This window comes from Megalopta genalis, chromosome 4 (genome assembly GCF_051020955.1).
Source record: "Megalopta genalis isolate 19385.01 chromosome 4, iyMegGena1_principal, whole genome shotgun sequence".
Lineage (NCBI taxonomy): Eukaryota > Metazoa > Arthropoda > Insecta > Hymenoptera > Halictidae > Megalopta > Megalopta genalis.
The window spans coordinates 31,976,974-31,992,978 of NC_135016.1; the positions used below are offsets into that span (position 1 = coordinate 31,976,974).

Below are 16,005 nucleotides of genomic sequence, written 5' to 3' on the forward strand. Positions count from 1 at the left end.
TACCGTCAATGCGTCTATCAACAATGCGGGCCAAATAGATCATTAATTTAACAACCACCGCGTCCGCAACAGGATCGGACGGCGCGAATCATGCGAAATAAATAGGTTTAAATCATTCTTTCCCACGATTATGCAAGGATATCGAGAGTATTGCCAACAGCACGCGAACTTTCGCGCTCGACGTCATTATATTCCCTTGGGCCTTCGACCACCATTTTAGACAATAATGTATTATGCTAATCATTATCATTCGCGTAATTTATGTCTATCTCTCTATTCAGAAACGCGCGATAATTTTTGTAGAATACAGGATCCACGAATCATGTTATGCAAAGTAAAATATGTGTGATTTTATAGTGTGTAAAACATCATCGAAGTTCTAGGGTGCAATGGTGTGAAATTAGAGATATTATACATACATATGTATATTACATGGCGTAGAAGTAAGTCGCGACGAAAATTTTTATAATTAACAAAGACGGATCATTTTTTAGGAAAAGTAAATGATTTTTATTCTATGGTATACAAAAGATCTTCGAAGCTTTTGGGATACGGTGACGTGAATTTGAAACTGTTGCGCGCCATGACGCGATTAAAAATCACGTTATACACTTTAGATTGTATCACGGTTATATTTTTGGAGGTACTCTTGGTAAGTAATTAATATACTTCCGGCGATATCGAGATTAGCCACGCATACTCCACATGGTAGTCTAATCATTCAGACAGTATATAAACGCTCAATTGCCGGACGTGGTGTATATAATTAAACGTAACGCTCAATGAGAACAGAAAGACTCTCAATCATGTACTTCGGTGTTCTGACTCTTTTTATGTTATCGTTCGCGGCGTTTGGTAAGTTATTTAACTGTATAATCGATTAATAGATCATTCCTCCTTTAGTCTAACACATTGCAACATCAAACGGTCGCGAAATTGTCTGTTAAGCCAGGTAGATTATCGTACCCGTTTTTTTCGCGAAATTATAGTATGCTAATACAGTAAATTCTCCCTAGAAGGCCCGGAGTTCGGAATTGAAAGCGCTAATTGCCAGACACTCGGACACGATTCTTCGAGTCTCGCGGCTCGCTTTTATAGAAACTCAGAGCAGTCGGCAAAAAAAGCAGCGGCTTTTGCATTAATACGACCGGTGTACATTAATATGAATACATAGTAGTGCTATAATAAAAACGATGGCTTAACTTTTTTATTTTTAATTTTTTGCCACTATTCGAAGGCAATTCGGAGATCACGTACCACGATGCGACGGAGATCGGTCACGTACATGTCACGTACATAGCTCCGCGGTTTTTCTTACCCGACTCACGCCCAAACAGACCATTTTTTGTTGTCTTCCGGGAATCGTGTCGCGTACCACGTCGCACGCTCGACCGACTCCATCGAACCTTAGCACGTCGTAGCAATAGATCATGTAGGCTTAGGATTAGCACAGGGAAAATTAGCACAGCAACCCGAAATTTGACATTTCCGTGAAAAAGTACTGTATACACTAAATAACTTATTTCTGAATGCTTCGAACTGCGTCTCCCTTTGGCTTTGATCTCTCTTCTTTATCATCTTCCAACTTCATCTTCATTTCACTCTGATTTCGATTTGAATTTCGTCCTCCATTTCATTTCGCTTTTTATTTCGATTTTAATTTCGTCTTTTACTTCGTTTCACCTTGATCTTATTATATTGGATTGGCAACTAAGTAATTGCCGATTTGTTCAATGAAATAAAAAATTTTGTTTACTTGGAATGAAGTTTAATCTGTAATGTATTTTCCATTTTGTTCGATGACCTTTTGCCATCTCTCTGACAACTCGAAAATTCCACGCTCGTAGAAAGTCTGATCCTTTTCGGCCAAAAACTGAGTTAAATGAGATTTTACAGCGTCATCATCGTTAAAAGTTTTACCACGAAGGGAGTTGTTCAGGGATCGAAATAAGTGGTAATCCGATGGCGCGAGATCAGGGCTATGTGGTGGGTGTAACATCAATTTCCAACCAATATCCGTCAATTTTTGCCAAGTGGACAAAGACACCTTTACGATCGACCAATTCTGGTCGCTTTTCCTTGACCGCTGCATTCAATTTGTCCAGTTGCTAACATTCACGGATAATAAAAAATAACATAATAATAATAATAATAATAATTTTATAATATAAAACATCTATAACTGAAATCGGCAATTACTTAGTTGCCAACCCAATACTTCTACTTTGCTTGGATAAAGATTGATTTTTTTCAGTATACGCGGACGACCCTGAGCGGATGGTCAGTGGTAAAGACACAAAGCCCGGCCAGTTTCCTTATGCTGTGTTTATTAAAGTGAATAATAAGGTGATTTGCGGTGGTGCTATCATTAGCAATTACCATGTCCTCACTGCGGCGCATTGTCTCCAAAGTCCGTACAACAAAACGGAAGACATGGTGGTTGTAACGGGAACCATTTACCTTGATCAGGGTGGTGAGACACATCGCGTAGCTGCCTTGTACCCTCATCCCTATTACAGCGACTATCTCGATAAAGACGTCGGCGTGATCAAGGTATGCTTTTTAACGCTGAAACTATCGTGGGGGTCAAAATGACCAGTTTTATATATTTTATTTTTAAATTGTTGAAATTATATAAAGACTCTCTCACAGAAAACGATCGATTAAATTTCTAAATTCAATAGTAAATAATACAAGCATAAAAAGTAATAAATAAGTAACAAATAATCAAAGTAATAAATGAAAGTAATACAAATGAGAAAAAGTATAAAATAAGTTCAGTCTGATATATATAAAGCAACAAGTTGCTTTCAAAGCTATCAGTTACTTTGAAAGCTCGTTAGGTTTTGTGTTAAAATCTAATCAATTTAATGGTTATCGAATCTTTTCATATCTCTTTCTATAATCCGTTCAAAGAAAGCTTCACGGAACTGTTGATTTCTTCATTCACTAATGTCAGTACATAACAAATGATATAACAGTATTTGTAAATTGTTCTAAAGTCTTTACTGGTTTCTATTTCGTCTATTTATTTTTGTCATCGATGCGAGACATCCGCAAAAATGAGTGAACGAAATTTAATCGAAACAATTATCTATTTGGCTGCTGCTTTTCGCAAACGATGCGGACATTTATCTTGCACGAAGATCTGCGGTCTAGTAGTTATCGAGAAAATCTTAAAACCTTTTTGTCTCGCTGTCGCACCATGTTTTAATGTATTCAAATATTCTTAAAAAAAAAGAAAAAACTGTTCATACATTGCTCGAGCTTCAAAGTAGTGTTCGCACATAAATTACACCTGAAAGTTACAGAACAAAGAAGAATGAATTTTTTGTAAAATCACTTCATTTTAAATATCAAATGTTACAGCTTGCGGATCGTATCAACTTCAATGCGAACCAACAGCCGATCGCATTTCCCAGCAGTAGGACACCAGCATTTGTCTATGCCACGGTGGTCGGATGGGGTGGTACATCTGTTCCCCCGACAGCCATGTCTAATTCGCAACAATATTTGTCTCTGAAAGTAATCGATACCGAAACCTGCAGAGCTACTTCCGGTTTCATTATCAGCGAGATCTGCACTCTGAATGGTGCCAATGTAGGCACGTGCACGGTAAGTATAAATCAAGCCCGTTTATTATACCGATAGCGTACAGAAGCGAATCTGCTACCACTTGTACGGGATAATGAGAAGTTATTGCTCAAAAGACTGTGGCCAATTATTGCTCAATGTGTATCGAGTGTGCGAGTGTGTATTCAGCTGGTATCGAAAGAATTTTATTATTCCTTCGACAATAACAAAGTAGTGATATTGAACGATAAAATGAACGACGAACTCTGTTACTGTTTGTTCCAGGGGGATAGTGGCGATCCGCTGGTGTACAACAATGAAATCGTTGGTGTCGCGTCGCGAGGAGTTCCCTGTGCACGCGGCGCACCTGACATATTTACAAGTATCTACGACAGCCTAGAGTTCATTAAGAAAACAATGCAGTACTAATTTCAACAGTACTTTATTCATACTGTTTATACCGTTCATTACTTCATTATTTATTTTGTATCGCTATTTATATTCTTAGTGTCAATTTCTATGTTAATAATAATCAGGCTGTGACTACTAATTTCTACCAACTCCAGATCCTAAACAATCATCCGTCACATTTGACGCGTTATGTTCGCAAACGTTCTGAACATGATCGAATACTAAGATTCGTCGATCTTCTTATTAGATCTAACACATCTAAAAATCCATGTCAATATATAGCCCTTTGTATCATAATGATGAACTCGTTGTAATTAGTGAGAGGACAAACAGATGTTGATTTAACAATTGTTCGTTACACAATTGATTCAGGACATTTTTATTTTCCATAAGGCTTCGCGGTCTAATTATTAAGAATGGACAAACTTTCGAACCGAAAGACTAATCCGAAATTAATTTGGAGGACTTCTATCTTGATTACACCCATATCTGCCTCAGCCATCGTTGAATACTCCGGAGAAATATACGTAGCTGCGATATGTCTAGCTATATCTCCGTTGTCAAGGGTAATTGAAGTTTCAACAACCATTAGGCTAGGATTGTCACATAATTCTGTAGACAGTGCGTGGCGGTAAGGACATAAGTAGTACTAATGATAGCGCGCGCGCGCCAGTGGAAATGTGTTGATTATTGACCCTGGGGGATACCACGTATGGATACCAGCCAAATAGACGGCCCTGAGAACCCTTTAACGCGACACCCGCTGTATTCGCTAAACATTTTTTAATAAAACGATATTTGACATATTTCTGGTATTAATTAGGCTTTCAATATTCTTGTATTTTTTAGGCGAAAGAACACTCGATCTGTTATCAACGTAAAAACGAATGTTCAAGTGTGACAAAATAATTCCATCGCTCAAACATTGAACTGTGAACCAACAATCGATAAATAAATAACTTATATAAAACAAACTTAATATTATTTTTGCACTTTTATATCGTAAAAATATAGTTTGATTTATTGCACTACCGAAATACAGTAATGTCTCTCTAATTGACGCCCAGATTGTCTACAAAAATGGACAATTTAGAAAGAGCAGATACGATTATTCGAGCCTTGCGGTTTATTTTTATAGTTATAAATTGTCCACAATTATAAAAACGAGCCGCAAGGCTCGAATAATCGTATCTCCTCTTCCCAAATTATCCATTTTAGTGGTCAATCTGAGCGTCGGTAAGGGAGACATTACTGTAAATGTATTTTTGTTCACACGTTTTCCGTGTACACTTATCGAAATTATCTTCTATTCTTCAAATAGAAAGGAAGCTCATTATTAAAACGAATTGCATATGCAGGGTCTGTAAGGAGGCAAAACATGAACAGACGAAGAAACATATGGAAAGTTTGCAGCCTTGACAACGAAAGAAACCAGTAGAACTTGCTGATAACAGTAAATAGTTTTCTGCAAGATGTTGCACATTGATCTCGTTCTCTTATCGTTAACAGAACCAATATTACTGCGTGATCGATTGACAATTTCGATACTATACTATGAACGCGTTACGTGACACTTTATAAATACATAATAACAATGTAAATAAATACAATATGAATCAGTGCCTACAGTAGCATATCGTTATTTGACACTTAAGCAGAAATTCTACAATTTTCATGTAAATGCAAAACAATTAATAGAGATGAATAAAATATATAATATTATAAATATAATATTATATATATAATATTATAAATATTTTATTCATCTCTATTAATTGTTTTGCATTTACATGAAAATTGTGGAATTTTTGCTTAAGTGTCAAATAACGATATGCTACTGTAGGCATATATAATATATTATTATTATTATTATATTATATTATTATATATATATAATAATATAATAATAATATAATATAATAAAATATATTATATTATATATATTTATATATATATATATATATATATATATATATATATATAATTATTATAATATATTTTATATATATTTCTTATATATTCAGAGCAGTCTCGTAATATCTAAATACCTTAACTAATCGTCAACTTATAAACGATTTGTAAATAACGAAAGCTTAACAAACGAATTCCTACCATAAAATTATACGTATTATAATATAAAAATTGATAAGTACGGTATTAGCCCGATCCATGCACATTAATAGAATTATCTCGTTAATTTAATCGAAATAATCTAATCGTTATCAATGTGTATGTTTATATGGATGCATACCTATATAAACCATCGCTGACCGTGATTGAATGGATCAGTAAACGGCAATGTCCATCATGTACTCCAAGTTTGTGCAGCTCTTTTTGTTCGCTCTCATAGCGCTTGGTAAGTATCCCTAACTATCCAATTAATATTATCGAAGCTGTCATCGAATGATAATCCCCTAAGCTATCGTAAATATGCTCGTAATTCATTGCGTTGCCATTTATGTGTGTGTTCCATTTAATGCTCAATAAAATTATTTTTCCCTATTTTTTACCATTTCTGCGGCATGTTTTGTAGAGATCGAAATTCAGAATAGGATTCGACAAGTAAATAACTGCTTCGTTGATCTACTAATGTTGCTCGGCCATGTTTAAAAACGAAGAATCGTCGGCTTGAAATACTGGAATTTTGTTTTATATTATTTATTCATTCTATTATGCTTGATTCTTTTAGCAACCGCCGATAATCCAGAACGGATTGTCGGTGGATTGGAAGCCAAGCCTGGACAGTTCCCCTACATGGCGTCCCTTAGAGTAAAAAACCGCCACATTTGTGGTGGCGCGATCCTCGATACTCGTAATATCCTCACTGCCGCGCACTGTGTCAAAGCAGCCATGAAAAATGACATAAAGGACGTAACTATTGTGACCGGAACCAACTCGCGCACCCAAGGCGGTAACGCGTACCCCGTTGCTGCTATGCTTTCTGACCCTGGATACGAGAAGGACCCTGACAAGGATGTTGCTATTATCAAGGTAAGGATCCCGGTGAAAATAGATATCAATTAACCAGTTAGTTGTGTTTGACGAGTATACTCGTCACGGAGAAGCGACAGTATTTTGTGTCACGACGAGTACACTCGTCGCGCGTACAAAGCGGTAACCATTGGCTACTTAAATTGTAATTTTAGCGAAAGCAAAAACATATTCTGAAATTTCAAGATGTTTAGAATATTTTTAGGCCAATCCTACGCAAAAGTGTTTACATTGTTATCAAAATGAGATAGAATAAGACAGAATACCGCTCTACAACAGCACTTTGAATTTGTAACTTTTACAAGTGCTTGATTGTTCCCGCGTTTTTCGTTTATTATGTATGTAGCATATGTTAATGTTAAGTGAACGAGTAAATATTAGTAATAAAATTGTTAATTTCATAAAATAGTAAAATGAAAAGCAGGCGCCACAGTTAACTGGTTCAATCGGTATCAATTAATCTCTGTTCGCACGTTCACTGTAGCTGGTCACGAAAGTCGATCATGCTAGCAACAGCTTTTTTGTGCGGGAAATTGAAGTAATACGGTAATAATGTGGTCGATAAACATATAAATATATGAGTTGATAGAGAAAAATTCTCGTTCGCATCGTAAGATAAATGTAATTTGGATGGATTTTTACAGCTGGCCAATCCGATTACTTTCGACAAGCTCCAAAGTCCGATCTCAATGTCCAATGCCAGGCCACCAGAAGAACAATACGCCGTTATCAGCGGATGGGGTGGCATAACACCTCCTCCGATCCAACCTCCTGAGCTGTTACAGTATCAGACCGTCCGTATGATCAAGTTCAGCGATTGCAAGAAAGTCTATCAGGACATCACCACGGCAGTCTGCGCGTACAACGGAGTGAACATTGGTGTATGCTCCGTACGTGTCAAAGATTTAATAACTAGAATCCTCGTTTCGTTTCGAACGCAATTTCACCAACGTTTCTTTTCTGTTTCCTTTCACTCAGGGCGACAGTGGAAGTCCTCTGGTCTGGAACAATACGATCGTCGCTGTAGCGGTCCGCGCGGTGCTCTGCGCGAAAGGATATCCAGACATATACAGCACCACTGCGGACAACATGAATTTCCTTCGCCAAGCAGTTGGTTGGTAATTACGACCGACGAGTCTACGATGCACTCTGTCCAATCGTTGCGTTTATCCGTCGTCGAAATTGTATAACTGCACGTGTAACAATGAACTTTCGAACGTCTTGATTGCTCAAACTTACCTTCAATTGTGTTAGTTGATTCGATTGTCACCATGATCTGCGAAACTCGCCTCGACTATGTCTAATGTTAGATACAAGATTAGCGTGTTCGCGATCATTTTCAACTTTATCGACGACATCCGTGCAACGCGATGGCTTCGACGCGTTAAACTGAGCAGGAAACTATCGTGACGCTTTAAAGGCGATCGAAATTTTCACGGTTCGAGCATGATCAATATCTTATCTACATCTATACCCGCACCCATAAATTCGATCTCAAGCACCGCGGTATTAATATAAAGTGGTAGCGTGAAGTTTTATTGGTAAGTTTTAATAGTACTTTTCAACTGAAAGCGCGTTGTTAGCGCGTTGTTACTAGTCATATTTTACAGTTACATGCGAAATATGATCATAACTTCGAAATTTCAAAGTGTACAAACGAAGAAGATACAGTAAATCCTCCCTAATTGCCGCTCAGATTGTACACAAATATAGACAATTTGGGAAGAGTAGATACGATTATTCGAGCCTTGCAGTTCATTTTTACAGTTACCGATTGTCAACAGCTATAAAAACAGGCCAATCAACCGATTAAAGAGAATTTACTGTACCTTCAATCGTTTATGATTTCCACTCTTCGGAGCAATCAAAAGTTAGTAGAATATCCTCGTTTCTTCATTTGTTCACGCGTTATTGTAAACACTGCTATTAAATGAGCCGTTTATTTTGAAAGTGGCATAAGTCACTTTGTTTTTAAGTCGATATATTTAAGGGTTTGCGTTTTAACACGTTTCAAAATATGGATGCTAACTTTCGAGAAGATTTACTTGTATTTGTTATCTCAGGATACTGATATTTCTCTCGGTATAAATAATTTCGTATAAACATTAAAAAATCACCACTTTTCATTACGGTAAAGTGACTTATGTCACTTTCAAAATAAACGGCTCAAATATACACAATGTTTTCATGGTTGCTAAAATTCTACTCCGAACGAAATAATAAGACGTATTGCGCAAACGTTCGAATTACAGATACGATACGTAAGATCGATAGACGGAGGTAAGATTAGGATAATCTTAAAATTCAATGGAATTTATCGACGATACCTCTCCACTTGTTAAAATTTCATTCTTGTATCGAGCAAACAACATCGAAGAATACAGTACGCCCGTCAAGTTTCAGAGTACGTGACACGATAAATCTCTGTATACAATTTGACTTTGTAGCGAACGAAGTTTTCGATTAGACTAAAAGCAAACGGCATCCTCGCTCTCCTATAATGGAAATATGTCGACGAAGCCACGAACATCGAAGGAACGCCAATTTTCGGTGGAACTCTCTAATCGGAAGAATCTAATCGTTATCGATATGTAGATATAATATATCGAAGTAGTATATAAACCGTCGACGATGACAGTACAGTGCAAATATACCAATATTCATCATGTTCTCCAGTCTCGTGCAGCTTTTTTTACTCGCGCTCATATCGATCGGTAAGCGTTCACAAATAACTTTCACCTCCCGCTATCAAACTAGTTCTGCAATTACTGTCCTTTGAATTATTTTACACGCGTTGTCACAATAAACCGCGACTTGTCTGCTACATCTCGGCTATCGGACATGTCAGTCGATCATGCTTCTTCGGAATTAGCTCGGGACGTCCCTGTGCCAACAATTTCGGGACTTGCTCCGTACGTTACAGCGGACAATTGGCAATGATCCGCTGCGTTTGCTTCTTTTTTTCAGTAACAGTCGATGGATTTACGCAAAAAATAAATAGCATCGATGCGAGCGATAAGCAGTTCACTTTTATGGCATCCATTAGAGTGACGGGTAAACATTTATGTGGCGGCGCGATTATTGGCAAAAGATACATCCTTACCGCCGGACACTGTGTGGCAGAAGCAAAACGCGTGAATATAAGCGATGTGACCGTTCTGACGGGAACGATTTTCGTCAACGATGAATCATCGGGTACCACGTCCACAGTTGATAGCATGTATAACGCTTATGGAAACGGTCAAATATCAGACACCGATATCGGATTGATCAAGGTAAGGAATCGGATAAAAACTGTCCGACTTGATCGGCTCCGCTTTGATTTTCGGGGGCGGAGGGAATAAAATACGTTGGGAACGACAATTTAAGGACAAATTAACTTTCGAATTTCAATTTGTTTAAATATTAAATCGTTCGGAAAGTTGTTATGTTTTACCAAAAAAATTCGTTTTGCGCGTTAAAACAGCACTCGATTCAGCGTGTTGCAGCTGTGAGATTTCACAGCTGCAAGAAAAACACCAAAATGTTTGTTCTTCTACACTAAACATTAAAAAATCTTCTTTCACTTTCTCGTGAAAGAAACGAAACAATGTATTACTTTAATTTTCTGAAAATGTTGAAGTTGTTGGTCTGGCAGTGAAAATGTTAATGAAAACTCATCCCTGTCGATCGTTACATATTCGTACACATGTTCCTTGCCTAAACTTCAATTTTATCATATCAATGTCATTTATCGGTGATATACTCAACGATTGTGCCTTGATCAATTGCACATTCGTCACTTCCAGCAACGACTTGTTGCCAATTCATCGAACAGTTCAAAGAGGACGAGGGTCATTAAGATGATAAATGCGTTATCATAATTTCTTCTCAATTCTAGTGCTGTCTGAATTCCGTATCCGAGCTGTCTAATTAGTGTCATTTTTACAGCTCACCAAAGATCTCACCTGGAACTCCGCCACAAATGCTATTTCGCTTTCTGAAATAGTACCGGACGCAGGTAAATATGGTACCATGGTCGGATGGGGTACCAGATACAGCAGCAACGTACCCATACCTAACGATAGGATGCAATATCAGCTCGTTTACATAGCCGACGATTGTAGTCCCTACCAAACGACGGCCACTAGAACTTGCACGACGGCCAGTATAATTTGCACGAACAATGGACCATCCACTGGTGCATGTTACGTACGTATCAATGATCGTATCGATGTTTAAGAAAATTATTTACACGGTATCCAGTAAGCTAATCGTCTAGTTTTTCCAGCAAGACGTTTCTTCCAGTATTGAAAAAGGTCGCACATAAGGACAATCCTAATTGACCCTCGGGAGATAAGATTATTCGAGCCTTGCGGCTCGTTTTTATAATTACCGATCGTCAACAATTATAAAAACGAATCGCAAGGCTCGAATAATAATTGTCCATTTTTGTGTACAAGCTGAGGGTCAATTGGGGAGAATTTACTGTATAGTTTGTCACGATCTGTTGCATTTTACGCAAACGTTTCTGTAAGAATATTCTTTTTCATATTTTATAAGATGGTAATGAACTTGTTAACGAGGGCCACAATAAGCATGATAATTAATAAACAATTTCAATCCACGGATTTGGATCACGATTCAGAGGCGATATAATCTTGTTTCTTCTTTTGTTCAGGGTGACAGTGGCAACCCATTGATCTACAAGGACAACGTTGTTGGTGTGGTGTCCCGTGCGGTGCTCTGCGGGACAGGGTTCTCGGACGTTTACAGCAGAGTGTCCGAAAACTTACGCTTCATTAGGGACATAATGAAGGAGTAACATAATTAAGACTATTTGTTACCAAATCAGTGTCAAAATTAAATCACATAACATTAGGCCACAGAAGGCATACCATAAAATTTCCTTTACTGTCAGTTACGTGAACTCATGACTAAACAGCAAGTGTCTGTTATTCGGACCAGCGTGCTTTACAAATATAAATAGTATTTAATAATATTTATTTCATATTGTAATAGAGAATGTTCGAGTGGAAGTTATTGGATACTAATAACGGCAGGACGTGCAAACATCTAACGAACCTCTATTATCTGAATTTTTTTTGTATAATTACATATTATAATTAATATTAATAATATTAATTATTGATAACGCGAATGACATTTAGGTAATACAATAAAAATATATAATATTATAATTAATATTATTATATATTATATATTTTATTATTTATAATAGTTGGCTCACGCTTCTGACTGTATTAGGAGAAAATTCTCGAAAGTACAAGGTAAGATGTCATGGTAATACCAAGTTCGCACAAATCGCGTTCAATTTCAGATATCGGAGTTACGTCATAAATAACTTATATTTATGAAGACATCTGTACAAGAATAAAATGTTAAGCAAAATCTAGTTTGGTTGCCCGAGATCCGACGATCTAGATAACGAAGCAATTATAATATATTGTTTAACCCATGCCAACCTAAACTATTTTCAATCGATGAGAACATTGCATTCTTAATTTTTCCGCACCAAAAATATATAAATATATATCGCAATACGAAAATTAACGTTACGTTTATATTTATGAACAGTCGTTTAATATATTGCCGTACAACAACATTGCAGTAATAAAACAATAACTTAACGCTCGCTCGTAACGATCCTAAAAATTATGCTCGATGTCACCGAACAGTTTGGTCGAATGAATACACCTTCGAATTCTTACGATTCGTGCGTACTATCGTATGAATAATTAAAATATGGGTCTGTCAACAGTTTTATTTCGTCAATTAAATGTAAACACGCAATGTCGACAACAGCATCTGTTACTCAAGGTTAAAAACAAACATTCTAGTGCTATATAAGCATCACAACATCGTAGCCATGTCATCATAGCGACAGCAAGCGTTCATTAGTAGACTAAACCATGTCTCCAAGTTTCACGACACTTCTGTTCCTCGGGGCGATTGCCTTCGGTAAGTACCTTAAACAATTGTCAGAGTACAACGCATTGACAATAAATTTTAATGCAAAATGTTATATCATATTTTTCTCACTCGAGTAATTAACACTATCGGGTACGCTATTCTGACAATATTATTATATTAGATTAAACTTTAGACGTTGCGAATTAAATATTGTTTTTATAACGAAATATTACGTTCTGCAAAAATGTACCGTTAGAAAAAAAATATTCCATTATATGAGCCGTTTATTTTGAAAGTGGCATAAGTCTCTTTGTTTTTAAGTCGATATATTTAAGGGTTTGCGTTTTAACACGTTTCAAAATATGGATGCTAACTTTCGAGAAGTTTTTTCCTTGTATTTGTTATCTCAGGATACTGATATTTTTCTCGGTATAAATAATTTCGTATAAACATTAAAAAAATCACCACTTTTCATCGCGGTAAAGTGACTTATGCCACTTTCAAAATAAACGACTCATATTCGGGATAGTCTATACGGAATAATTCTACGTAAGAATCGATCGTGTAGCTAGTTACGGTTGCAGCAAGACAAATTCTGAAAATCGAAATATGTATTTTCTGTTCACAAGTGAACGCAGATGCACCCGAAAAATTAGTAGGCGCTACCGATGCGCAACCCGGTGAGTTTCCCTACATGGTGTCCCTTAGAATAGGGGGTAGTCATGTATGCGGTGGTTCCATTATCGGCAAGTACCACGTCCTCACCGCCGCGCATTGTGTGAATGCCCTCCTTGAAGCGTCCGATGACGTATCTGTCGTCAGTGGCACTATCTACCTTGACCAAGGTGGCGAGTTCCATCGTGTGGCTAACATGGTTACCCATCCGAGCTATAACCCCAACAGTCAACCGAACAATGACGTGGGAGTAATCAAGGTAATCTGTTTTATTCCAGAAATCATTATCGATTCACTGTCAGCTTCTACTACCAAACTGCTGACGAAGTCAGAAAATATTTTCTGTAAACAAATTGGAAACTATGGAAAAATGATAACTAAATGATAGCTAAAATAAGCTAGCCGAATGAAAGATTTTATCGCTACAATTGATCTTTAACAGCCTCGAACGATCATTTTTATCGAAGTTGAAAATTTCATTTATTTCACCTCTTTTTAAACGAAATCGATCCTTTTGTGAATCAAATTCGCCTTGTGCAAGCAAAATTTCCTCCTTGCACAGATCAAATTGACCGTTTCGCGAATCAAATCCTACTTCGTTTTCTCAAATTATTATAATAAAATAATATAATAAATATATATAAATACAATTAATATATCGTTTATTTGCAGCTTGCCGATCCGATAAATTTCAACACGTTGCAACAAGCTGTCGCCCTTCCCACCAGCGATCCACCTGCTAATAATTACGCCATCGTGTCCGCATGGGGCGAGACATCCTCACCACCTTATGGCAGCCTGTCTAATACGTTACAGTACCTGTACCTTCACATGATCAGCTTCAGCGAATGCGCTCAATTCAGTAATCTGGACGTTTCGAGGAGCGTGATCTGCACGTATAATGGCCTCAACAGCGGCCTATGCCCCGTAAGTAGCAGAAACCTGTTGCTCGTCTGCACAGAAATTTTGTAAAAATTCCAGGGTTGTTAAATTTCTGTAAATATTTGTTTAGTGAAGTACGATTCGAAAGAAACTGCTGGTTGTATTGATAACAGACTCGACATAGATGATAGAATAGTTGCTCGGCTTTAACCTTTTAGGCACGACGCGCCACTATAGTGGTTTCCGCGGATGACATCTTTCAGAACGACACGCCACTATAGTGGCTTTCGCGGATGTCATCTCTCTGGACGACGCGCCATTATAGTGGCTTGCTCTAGTAGCTCATTCGCTCATCGTTTGAATCAAATAATCGTCTTCATATGCATTGTTTCACACTTCTTTTGTCTTCATATCGATTTACAACAGTCTACAGGATGTTTCAAAAATGTCTCGTAATCCGAAATTGGCGGGTTCCTCGGATCATTTGAAGTAACTTCTTCCTTTACAAAAATTTTCTCCGAGGCACCGTTAACGAGTTATTAACGAAAAACAGTGGCCAATGAGAGGCGAGCTCAGCTGACGCTAGGCGGCCGAGCCAACAGCTCCAGCGGTCGAGCGGTCGAATCCCAGTTCCGCTGATTGGCTCGGTCGCCTCGCGCCAGCTGAGCTCGTCTCACATTGGTCACAGTTTTTCGTTAATAACTCGTTAACGGTGCCTCGGAGAACATTTTTGTAAAGGAAAAAGTTGCTTCAAATGGCCTGAGGAACCCGCCACTTTCGGATTGCGAGACATTTTTGGGACACCCTGTATATACAGTACACAGACTCTGTACAGTACACATCAGACTCTGCCGTCCAGAGAAATAGCCTCGCGCAGAATTTAGCCGTACCTAAAAGGTTAAAAAGAAAAGCGATTGTTTAGCGTGAAGTTCGCAAACATGTTTTTTACGAGATAGATAATATTGTTGTCTGTTTATCTTCGCAGGGTGACAGTGGCAGCCCCCTCGTCTACAACGGTCAAGTAGTCGGCGTTGTATCTCGTGGCATCCCATGCGCGCGTGGCGAACCCGACGTTTTCACTAGCGTCTACGATACACTGGATTTCATTCGCGGAGCCATGGAATATTAATTTAAAAACCCTGATTTGAACGTTGCATAACACTTCATAAACACACATGTTCGATCAATGCGTGAATGAACCGTGAATAACGCGTAAGTTAAATACAGTTGTCCTGCTCTTAATTTAATGTAAATTAATACACGTGAATAAAGAATAGAATAGAAAGTACGATGCTTTATCTTAACTTTTTCTCTATGTCCTATGTTCCTCTATACACATATTTGGATATCATGAACAATCCCTTATTTATGGAATATTTATTAAAAGATTTTTCTTAGTTGAATAACGTAAAAGTTTATTTTATCGTTAAATGAAACGCGAATGCTGAAACGGGTGATAAATAAATGTTGACGAACGCCGTCTTGTTAAATTAATAAAGACAATCTCGTCGTTATCGATACGTCGATATAAGACTGCTGCTTTCTACAGATAAAGATACG

The 16,005-nt window shown here is 37.5% G+C and overlaps 3 protein-coding genes across 4 annotated transcripts; all 3 read left to right on the forward strand.

Annotated features, from left to right (window-relative positions):
* The first annotated feature begins 751 nt into the window (after positions 1-751).
* LOC117218390 (chymotrypsin-2) lies at positions 752-4,123 on the forward strand. The gene is made up of 4 exons (XM_033466721.2): positions 752-855; positions 2,255-2,553; positions 3,370-3,615; positions 3,859-4,123. The coding sequence occupies exons 1-4, from the start codon at positions 783-785 to the stop codon at positions 4,000-4,002; spliced, it is 762 nt and encodes a 253-aa protein (XP_033322612.2). The 5' UTR covers positions 752-782; the 3' UTR covers positions 4,003-4,123.
* Positions 4,124-6,249: 2,126 nt separating this feature from the next.
* On the forward strand, positions 6,250-15,733 carry LOC117218446 (transmembrane protease serine 9). Its single transcript, XM_076521022.1, has 7 exons — positions 6,250-6,340; positions 6,674-6,975; positions 7,620-7,865; positions 7,954-8,095; positions 13,518-13,822; positions 14,236-14,490; positions 15,431-15,733. Exons 1-7 carry the CDS (start codon positions 6,283-6,285, stop codon positions 15,572-15,574), a joined length of 1,452 nt encoding a protein of 483 aa, XP_076377137.1. The 5' UTR covers positions 6,250-6,282; the 3' UTR covers positions 15,575-15,733.
* LOC117218445 (chymotrypsin-2) lies at positions 8,096-12,528 on the forward strand. 2 transcript variants are annotated; one of them, XR_013033152.1, is made up of 5 exons: positions 8,096-9,689; positions 9,943-10,250; positions 10,906-11,166; positions 11,636-12,125; positions 12,197-12,528. XR_013033152.1 is itself a non-coding variant. In XM_033466823.2 (4 exons), exons 1-4 carry the CDS (start codon positions 9,641-9,643, stop codon positions 11,777-11,779), a joined length of 762 nt encoding a protein of 253 aa, XP_033322714.2. In that variant the 5' UTR covers positions 8,096-9,640; the 3' UTR covers positions 11,780-12,528. The 2 variants fall into 2 exon arrangements, 1 of the variants encoding a protein (XP_033322714.2); XM_033466823.2 differs by having other exon boundaries at positions 11,636-12,528.
* Positions 15,734-16,005: the final 272 nt, after the last annotated feature.